This window comes from Corvus brachyrhynchos, unplaced genomic scaffold, assembly GCF_000691975.1.
Source record: "Corvus brachyrhynchos isolate BGI_N302 unplaced genomic scaffold, ASM69197v1 scaffold26, whole genome shotgun sequence".
Classification (NCBI taxonomy): domain Eukaryota; kingdom Metazoa; phylum Chordata; class Aves; order Passeriformes; family Corvidae; genus Corvus; species Corvus brachyrhynchos.
In genome coordinates, this window is record NW_008239324.1 from 8,981,039 (window position 1) to 8,991,887 (window position 10,849).

General features: G+C 36.4%; 1 protein-coding gene across 1 annotated transcript in view; it reads right to left on the reverse strand.

Annotated features, from left to right (window-relative positions):
- CHD9 (chromodomain helicase DNA binding protein 9) overlaps positions 1 to 10,849 on the reverse strand; it is a 79,153-nt gene that overhangs the window by 28,453 nt on the left and 39,851 nt on the right. Inside the window, exons 7-15 of the mRNA XM_017740826.1 lie at positions 9,615 to 9,683; positions 9,471 to 9,526; positions 7,978 to 8,095; positions 7,375 to 7,461; positions 5,921 to 6,058; positions 3,621 to 3,742; positions 2,132 to 2,375; positions 862 to 1,038; positions 8 to 44 (exon numbers count right to left, since the gene is read on the reverse strand). Coding sequence (XP_017596315.1) covers positions 8 to 44; positions 862 to 1,038; positions 2,132 to 2,375; positions 3,621 to 3,742; positions 5,921 to 6,058; positions 7,375 to 7,461; positions 7,978 to 8,095; positions 9,471 to 9,526; positions 9,615 to 9,683 — 1,048 coding nt within the window. The remainder of the gene's footprint in view (positions 1 to 7; positions 45 to 861; positions 1,039 to 2,131; positions 2,376 to 3,620; positions 3,743 to 5,920; positions 6,059 to 7,374; positions 7,462 to 7,977; positions 8,096 to 9,470; positions 9,527 to 9,614; positions 9,684 to 10,849) is intronic.

Below are 10,849 nucleotides of genomic sequence, written 5' to 3' on the forward strand. Positions count from 1 at the left end.
ACTGTGTTCTGCAGTGGGGTACCTGTTAACAGCACTTTATGCTCCTAGAAAAAGAAAAAAAACCTTACATAACCTGATTTGCACACATACGCCAAAATGTTTACGTCTGAGCATCAAACCCCAAAAATACCAGTTCTGTGTGTCACTAGGAACACAGGTAATACAGATAAGCAGATTTATTTAAAAAACACTAGTAAGTATTTTCTAGTAGCTTTTCTTCAAATTTTTTCTCCCTACATCTGTAATGAAAGAATGAGTGAACACAGTGACTTCCCCTGTAATATTCATACCTTTATAATCCTCCCTCTCTACAGCGTGGAAAGTATACACTAAGCACGTATAAGAAAGCAATTTAGATGACTTCTGAGAATCCAAAAGAAAGTAATAATGAAGCAATAAAAAAAAATGCAAAACTAGTCCTGGTGCATCTGATACATGGCAGTTATCTGCTTTAAAAAATCTTAACTACTGGACTAGACAATAAATCTGTTTAAAATTCCACTACTTGCTTGCTTTTATTGTTAAATAATTTGCTTAAAATACTTTCCAGATTTTAACACATTGCACAAAAACAAAAGCAAAATTGAAATTATATTTTCATCCTAATCAAAACTAAAACGATATAACAGTATCATCAGAAATAGATTATGCTTACAGTGAGAACTTGCCACATTTTGTTTAATCAAAAATATACCGGCATCAGCTATCAAAACCACGTATGTTTGAAGAGTATCAGGAACAGTTATCTCTCAAGAAAGACCACTTGAGAGGTCTTTTTCGGCATGTAAAGCAAATTTTTTATTTATTATCATACTATACTGAACTAAAATCAACCCCAAAAAGTGAACTGTAGTTACTCACAAGATTCATTAATTTTAGTCCTTCCAAAAGTTTGCAGTTTTTATTCTTTAGTCTGTGAGCTTCATCAATAATAACGCACCGCCACTCGATTGCATTTAATTCTGGACACCCACCAAGAATCATTTCAAAAGTTGTAATAATGGCCTGGAACCTGTAGGTACCTCGAACAATACGGCCCTAGAAATTCATCAACACACACAATTTGTTACATTCCCTCCCATCTACTCAATTTACAGATTTTGTTGTTGTTGAAATTTTGCCAGGAGTCAGACACTGGATTTTACATTATAAATTGCTTTGCCATCACATTTATTAATCTTTGTAACTCTCTAACTAATACTAAAGAGTAATATTCATGGACCCAAATCTGGTATTATCTAACCAACAGTAAAATTTTAACCACTTTTGAATTACAGATATACCATCTAACAGAACTGTTTCAGAAGGTGCATGTAGATAAAACCCCATTTTTAACCCTGAGAAAATCTGAAAGAGTGACTGGAAAAATTCTACAGTCAGTCAATCAAAATATATGACATTAATACAGTTAGCAGTCATACAGTAAGTAATCACAGTTCCACCTGAGAGCTAAATGAAAACTTTTTATCCAGTTTACTCCATTGGTCTGACAAGGAGAATATGTAAGGCCTTCAGCAAGGCAGTATAGAATAACTCACTAGACAAACAAGATGTCATTTTGATATTTAGCACTAATTAATAAGAAGTTCTCAGCCTTATCAATTTTGAAGAAATACCATGACAATTAAAAAAAAATTATGCACAATATATAAAAAATGAAAACAAAACCCTTTTAAAATAATGAGATTTCAAGGTTTTCTCATGCCATTTAAGGGTACATATTTCAGACTGAAAAGCAAACTGTACACAGTTAACACCAGCAAAAGGAAATCAACAGCTACATAAAGGTAGCAGAGCTTAATTAGTATTGTTTTCTTTCTCCCTGCTCTTCAAATTCAGGACCCAACTGTAACCATCTGTGTACACTTTAATCTCCACAAGAGTATCAGCATCACTGCTATTCAATTGCAAAACTACTCAGCACAGTGAAACAACACACACATCTTGCTGCAAAACACTGCCACTAAATTTACCCAGTAAGCATTTGTTGAAGATGCTCATATGTAACATCCTGGAACATGAAATGACTTTCACCAAGATAAACACACAGATATTGTCAAATACACTTGTCATTACTGCCACCTGAACCATATTTTGGGTGAGTTACTGCACACAAGTGACTTTACAATACCTGGGAGTCCCTGAAGTACATCTCATACTGCTGAATCATCTGCCTGCTGATCATACTTCCGTGGTACACCACAACATTCAGGTCAGTCCACGTGCGGAATTCTCTCTCCCAGTTTGTTATAGTGGAAAGCGGAGCTATGATCAGGAAAGGGCCTCTTATACCAGTCAGGAGGATTTCATACAGGAACGTAATGGACTGAATGGTTTTGCCAAGGCCCATTTCATCTGCTAAAATGCAATTTCGCCTGAAAGCAAAAAATATTTATTTGTTACTACCATCAAAGAAAGTACAGACCATCCTAAAGCTGTTACTACAATGAGCAATTTACAAAAAACAAAGCTCAAATATACCAGTTTACAACAACAGTCAAAACAGAGGAACTGCAAAAAGATCCTTGCAAGTGCTCCCTTGTTAAGGTGAAAGAATGCTCACAAAACTTTTGTGTAAAGCTTTGCATCAGGTTTAGCATCATCAAAACCTGAGAATGGAGTGTTCCGTGAAGTTCTCCTACAAAAATATTCCAGAAGTATTCTTTTGGGACTACCTCTGCCCTAATTAAAGGAATTTAAATTAAGCAGGTTTCGTACATGCACATTCACCTTGACAAAACTGCTAGAAATTAATGAAGATTCCCTAGAAATCATAGATGGGAAGTATCCCAGCTACACTCACATGAAAGGAGACCATTAGAGCATCATTAACAGATTTCCCTTTTTGATTCCAGAACTAGACAGACGCCTATAACTAAGTTACTGCATGAAGTACCACTCCATAGTTGCCCTCAGCCATACATTCCAGCCCTTCACTCTGTTTGCAGGTGTCACACAGCTCTGCACTGCTTGAATGAGAATTAAAATCAGATCTCCTTCTGCAGATCAATGGTAAATGCTATGCCTGCTGCCATCATCTCTATGAGGGACACGCAACTGGAAGTTTGAAAATACAGCAAGCAGGAAGATTCATTAATAGAAATTCAACTTAGATACAGAGAAAATACATCATTCTGGAAAAGATCTTCAAAGTGATTATATTCCTGTTCATATCACATAGCATTAAGGAACAAAAGTTAACTTTAGCTTAAAATTCAGATAATAAGATTATTTACTAGCCTTATTGAAGAGAGGTAACTTTTTTTGAAATACATACTATTTCTAGCAATCATTTTAAAAGATGCATTTCCCAGTTTCAAAAATTCTGAAAGCTTGCACTTTTCTTGTTTTTGTTTTAACTTCCTCAAAGCCATTGAAAATTTAGTTATGAAAGTTTAGCCATTAAAAATGTTAGTTGCATTATTTTAATATTTTGCTAATTTTTGTAGATAAAAACATCCTTGCACACCCAAAGGGAGAGAAATTTGTTCCAGTTACATCCTTTTAGCTATAAGCAGAGAAATTGCAATTTTTTTAGTTAAAACAGTATTTATACCAAATAACAGCAATTCACTCCATATGGTTCAAAATCTACATTAAAAAATATTCCATGCATATACCTATTGTACCAGTTGAATAGGAGCCAGTTAAGTCCTTCCAGTTGATATTCCCTGAGCTGATTGCCATTTTTATATTCCCTGGACTGTTCTATCTTCTTCCAGGAGTTTGGAGGTGGTCGATCCTTTAAGGGAAAGATTAATATACATACAGGTTGATATATGCTTTATTTTTCCGAAATATCTAACTGCACTACTTTGTGAGTGTATCACTTTAGATTTAGAATGTTATTATTCAAACTTAAAAGTAAAGTGTCATTGTTAACATCACTTACTAGTTAATAGTCTGCAGAAACCTGAAATTTGTATTTATTTTTCTCTATGAATTGTTACTTTTAAAATTAATTTAAGACTATATTATAATAAAATCAAGCAACTAGTTTCTAGAAAGTAGAATACAAATACTTTAGCAGGAATAATATGACACGCTAATTCATTTATATATGATATTTCAAGACTACTTGAAATTTCACTTTGGCAGCTCTAAGAACAGGCAGCTGACCTAGAAGAAAGCCAACTGAGTATTTGGGATTACCAACACCCCTGAAGTCTTAGGTAGCTCTGAATGCTGATGCTGAAGCAGTCTGGGCATCTACACAGTTACTGTGATCTTACCCTCTCCCTTCTGCACTTGCCCTGGTCAATGCTGACCACTCTGTCCCACAGCCAATGCAGGAAGCCAGGGTCAGGAGTACAAAAAAATGCAAACTTCTGAGAGGTTTAGTGTCCTGAATAGATTTCCCCAAGGGATCAGACCAAAGTCAGCATCAGCATCTGCAGGATCAGGATGCAAAGGCCAAGACAAAACAGACTGACAGTATCGAGGTGTATCACCTTCAGGGCCCTAGCAAGCTAAGGAAAGCTGAGAGGCTACATATAAAATACTTACATATACACACATACTAGCTCCCAAGCCTGGAGCCAGAACAGCCTGGCCTCTAGCTTAGCAGGCAACTTAGAGGTGAAATCATAGTTTTTGACTGATACTAGGTAAGATTCCAGCAGAAAACTCTTCTGATAGCTCCTCTATCCCAACGTGAACAAACTCACACATTCAAGCGAAGTAATTTTAGTAAGAGCTTTTCTCACCAGCTGTACTTCCCCCCCCCACTCCCTCCCCATTTCTCAACATTTATAAAAGCTTGCATTCACTCGAGACTCATGTGGCAGCTCTGAATTTTCCACGTGAATTTTCTCTCTCTGCAGTGCCAGCGTCGGCATCACCTGAACCCAGGTCTGGGCACAGCAGGAGCTGTCCCTCCCCAGCAGCTGTGGCTTCCTCCCCTCTCCCACCACCTGCCATCTGTCCACTCCCCCACACCCGCAGCAGCCACACTCCTGCTTGCAAGGCTGCAGTCAGCAAATAATTTCTTGTAGCTGCTGAAGCCTGAAGCAAAAATACTTGTTGCTGATGCTGAGATGACTGTCAGTTGTACAGTTGCGCTTTAATCATCTTTTTCTCTCACAGCCAAATATGGTAACAGAGGTATAAAAGCTCTTCTTCCCACATGCCAAAATGTCAGTATTTTAAATAAATACTACAAAAATTAACTCAATATAATATAAAGATGTTAATCGTGACTACTGTCATTATCTGTAGATGGAAAAACCATTAAAATAAATTCCAAAGCCTCCGAATTAAAACACTGTGCATATTTAGCTATGTAAAAGAAGTAAGTTAGAACAAGTGTTGTACTACACCACGCAGGACACATGTCCTACTCTGACAATGACATACAGGACTTGAAATAGAACTATTTTGCTTTCTCCTGCTCTAGGAGACAGAAGATTGATAATTTAAAGATAAAACATGTTTCCTTATTACACGTATTTTTCTTTCTTTCAGCTAGCTATTTAACGACAAGAAGAAAAATAAAAGCAGGAAGAAATTACAGAATCTGTTTGACAGATCTCATTTGCCAACTCTCTTCAGTGCTGAAGCACAAGACTTAACTCTCTTCTCTATAAAAGGGTGTTAATACATCATCCTGGTTTCTGCTCATTTTAAAGGTGCTCAGATTCTGTGATAGCCAGTTTCAATGTGCAGCTCACTGCTCAGTTAGAAGCTCAAGCACTTCAGGTTTTTTCCTAAGCAAAAATTTTTATTTTTTTAGTGTAACAACTAAGATGAGAATATTTATCTATGCCTACCTGAGTATTTTATTATTCCTAGGTAACAAGGCACACAGATGCTTTCCTTACACAGAATGTCAATAAGCCTTAGGTTTTAACACAAGAGTTTAAAGCTGGGAAAATCAAGTCAGATTTACCAAGACAGACAAGTAAATTAGGTATAATTTTACCAATCTCCTTGAGTCAGGCCTGGAAGCTTGTAATTGTTCAAATTCTTCTATTTTTGCTTGATCTACATCTTCTTTCAGCTCCCACGTACTGTCTTCATATGGCAACGAGCACCATTTTACTAAATAGTAAATAACAGGCTGCAGAAGAAAATTCTGAATGTTATCAGTTTTTAATTTAGTATACAGACTGCTAATATGCCTTACTATTAGAGTAGCTTGCTTACACAAGAGCTGGAATCAAAAGCGTATTTCTAACAATTTTTTAAATGTTCAATGGAGATTCCTGTTAGCTACCTACTTATCCTTGGTTCCTCACACTCTGCCACTTTTTGTAGACCTGTGGAGTACTTTTCAATCCCACTTACCCACAAGTAGATCTTGGTTTAGTCTCAGGAAAGATAAATTACAGTATTTGTGGTATTTGTGGAAATGGGGCAGGGTGGCAGGACTAACTACAGAAGTGCTACCCAGGACATTTCCTCCACTCTCCAAATCAGGCTACCTAGGCCTAAACCAAAGAGCTTTAGAGCTCCTAATCCAGAGTCTTATCAACAAAACTTTGATAGAGCTTTACAGTCTTGATGAACAACATATATAAAAAAATGGAACCAAAGCAGATTACCTTATTTAGATTCGGTACATAAATATTTAAAAACCAAATAAAGAGTCATCCTTCCAGAAGCTAAGGGTAAAGTCTTATGACAACACATTTTTTCTAAAAGTTTAATAATGACAAATCTGCTGCATACAAATGAAAAGTCATTTTAACTCTCAACCCTGCTTTAGGAAGATTAATGTAGAAATCACTGGGTAAAAGTCAGCTCATTTTGCTATCTACACAAGGAGAATAAGCATTACAGATATTCCAGTAGCCTTAATCAACAACTTTCTTCTCAGTCTTTGATCTCCACTTGTCTCAGACTCTTCCTGAATTTTGGCAATTTAATTGCTTGACTTGCTTTTCTGTTTTCTTTTTTTAATTTTCTTTTTTTAATCTCAGAATGTTTTCATTCTGTAATAGCTTTTCAGAAGAGGTACTTTAAATTTAAAGAAAGTTTTGATAAATAAAGAGGGAAAGGTTCACTGGTGGCTATCAAAGCTTCAAATCACTGGCTGCCTAAAGCTTTTATTACCAGTGACCCCATGCCACTGTCAGAGACACAGCCTTTTGATGGAACCCACAAGACAACTACTGAACCTCACATTTATGTCAGTCAATACCTAAGCTTTGTCTACTGTGACCTATTAATACTAATAAAAATATAAGCTATTAAATGCTGATTTCTCTTTCAAATCCACAGCTAGCACAGGAAAGGACAAGATTGTCATGTCTCATTAAAAATATTAGTGAAGTTTTAAAACCAATAAAGTGTTACTGTGAGATCTGATAAAATTACACCTCCAAGTAGTGTTTGACAATTGTATCTTCCTGACTTGCTTTAACACATATTTACCTCACCAGTGTCTTTATCTTCACAAAGAGACACTTCTAATACCCGGTCTACTTCAACATAGTCAGGATTAAAAGGTTCCTCTTCCATCTGCAGGGAAAGATTATTAAAATCAGTAGAGAGGGAAAAATAGTTGGTATTTGTTAAGACTTGGTCTCATTATACACAAAATTAATTTGGTAGTTGGAAATTATTGAGGCTTTTGCACAGACCTTAAATTCCATACCAGCCCCCTGCACACATCCCCTTGGTTCTCTTTGGCAGCACTCACTGAAGAGGAATTTGACACTAGATCCACTCCTTCTTGGATGAAATGCTGTCTTGTGGAAGTCCTAGAGAAACTAGCCATACTGACGTAATTCTTCCCTCCTTACCACTTCTAAGTAGTTACTCAGCCAATTCCACTTTAAACCATGTAAGTCAGGTTAGTTCAGTGACTCCAGAAGACTGGCTCTTAAAATTGCATTAAATAACCCACCCTCCTGCTGCAACACCAATGGCTTATTTTTACTTCCTAACAATCAGCTCTTTTATATAAAAGCAAACTACTAATCACAATTTTACAAGGGAAAAAAAAAGCTTATTTAATTTATATTTCATACTCACATCTGCAAAAAAGTGAGCTCTTTGTGCTTTCCTTACTTTGAATCGTTTTATTTTCTGCTGGATTCTTTTATCTTTTAAAAGCTGTTGTTCTGTGGCCCACTCACAGTGGAGATATGAGCTAAAATCACAGAGATTGACATTAACGCACTGGTGAAAGCAAAAGCTTACTATCTATTTTTAATATACAGTTAAAATAACAGAATCCACTATAAAGATCCAAGATTTATTCCTCCAAATAATCATCTTGCAGCACCAAGTTAAGGCAGCATTTTTGAGCTGGAATCTATAGAACTCTATAGATTCACAAATTTCTTTCATATGTCCTAAGAAGAGAAACAAGCTTATTTGAAGTGAGCTTAAACAAGTAAAGTTTAAAATCTGACACCTCTATCAGAAAGTACCCAGAGATATAAATTACTTAATATATTGGATCTGATTTTCCCATGTACCTCCTGTGACCATCTCTCCACAAGCACTGCTGGATTACAGAGCTCAGCCCACAGAAAGCTCAGTGAGGAGCAGCAGAGCCCGTGGCAGAGAGGAACTTGTCACTGGCTTGGGCTGGGAGAGAAGCTCAGAGTCAAAGGAGAAGGAAACATCAGCACCAGTACCTACAGCATCTAACTGCCCCCAGGAGACCCTTTCTGAAATTACATTACAGAAGGACACATATTTCTTCCTCACCCCCCTTTTTTAGTATATTGTCATCATTTTTTAAGCTTTCTAAAGATATGCTAGAAATAAAGTACAGCTGGGGATTACTCATTCTCAGATGAAAAGACAGACTTTATCCTTTCAAAAAAACATGAGGTGAATGTTCTCCAACAACATGTGGAACCAGAGTCTCAAAAAAAGATTACATTTATTAGCAAAAATCTGATTAAATTATTCACATATGTAAAATTTAAAATGTGCTTGATTTTCAGCATGAAGAATTGAGTAGTAACAGGAAAATAGTTATGAAATTTAAAATAAAGTATGCGAAAAGTTCTTTTTTTTCTTCAGTCTTTTTTCTTATTTCCTGCTTTTGATGTAAAATCACTTCTACCACAAGTTTTTTCTTTCTTTTTGAAACAGTAAGACTGACTGTTACATCGGCATCTCCTAAATACATGACACTGTAAATCTAATCTAGGTTCACAAAACACCTCTGATTTAAATTCACGAAATTAAAATTTACTTCAGGCATGTAGTCCCTGCTGAATTTAATAAATATATCTTCTAATCTAATAAATATCTTCTCTAAAAAATTCTCTTATTTGGCAAATAAAGGCTGCCAGCTTATTGGACAGTGCTGATTTCACAACACTGATAGTTTTAGAATTATTACTATCAATATATTGCAGATTCTTAGAAAATTAAAGATTAAAGTGGTAAAGAAAAATCTCAATAGATGACAAAATAACCTTCAAACAATACAAAACTTGAGTATATAAATATGATACTTAACAGTGCAGTCAACACATCTAATGAAACAACTTTTTAATACTTACTAGTTCTTGTATTTTACAAAAAACTCTTCTGTGTCTACTGTCATCCCAGCAGATATCTAGGAAAGGAAATTCAGGGGAAATGTAAAATGATAGATGCAAACCCCTTTTTCAAAGAAAGTATTCTATTCCATGACAATCACTTACTTCTTTCTTTATTACCCTGGAGGATAAGATTTTGTCTACAATTGCTGCATCTTCTTCACTTGGATTTTCCTATAAACACAGGAAAACAATATTACAAAACTGCAGTAAATGCCCTCTCTCTCAGGCTTAAAACCTTCAACCACAAGTGGCTTGTCAGAAGATGAGCAATAAAGGTAAATTTAACCTCTACCAGTAGCATTTCCTAACAGGCTGGGAGTAGTATTTAAAATCCAGGTCTCTACCCAGAAAGGATTACATGCAGAAGTACAGCAAGTCCGGCCCTTCCACACATCATCAGCTGCAGTGCTCACCTGCCAAACACACTCACTGCAAGCACTGGGGATTCTGATGCTTTCCAGACACTGTGAATGCCCTGCTGAGTTAAACCGATGCACAGGACATACCCAGAATTTAGTTATACGCAAGTGGAGAAGAACTCTGACAGGCAGGTGAAAAAAGAGGAAAGAAACCCAGCATGTGACAAACTCAGGCTGATACATCTACTCTGCACACAGGTAACAAACATGCTGTGGAATCAGAGAGAAAAGGCTGTGGCTGGGAATTCCAGCAGGTCTTAGATGAGACGCAGATTGGATTACACAGCTCTGCCACAACTGCGGCTGTGGTTCCAGAGATAAAGAGATCATCTGAAAAAGTTGCTTGCAATCATCAGTCACCTTCCCTCTTGTCTGATTTGTTCCCAACTATACCATCGTTCTCCTTCCCTTACAACTTCTGGCACTCTTTCAAGCATCTCATAAACACTTTTTTCCTGTTTTTTCCCTGTCACTCTGTTTACCTCCAATGGCTTGACAGTAAGTTTGAGTCTACCAAGTTAAACAGTGAAGTGTAAACCTGAACGCATTGTGGGGAGAGCAGGAGTGTCCCTTTCAAATATCCCAGTAACCAGAGATCCCCCAAATAATTTGATGCTTCTCTAAGTCATGGTAAGATTAGAACAGAGCTTTTTCATATGCCTATGCCATATAAAAAAATTACTTGAGATATACCCATCCTTAGTCTTATCCTTATTCTTAACTTCAATTAAGTCAACAAAAGTTTGCAACACAAAAAAAATAGTAAGAAGTAATTTCTTCCAGTTTTCAAGATCTTAGCAAAATGTCACACTAAACTGTGGCTTAGAAATAATAATGCATTCCAAATTAGGAGCTTTATTCACTGAACTGCTTGAGACAAATAGAAACTTCCCACAGACCAAGCCAATTTCTACTTAC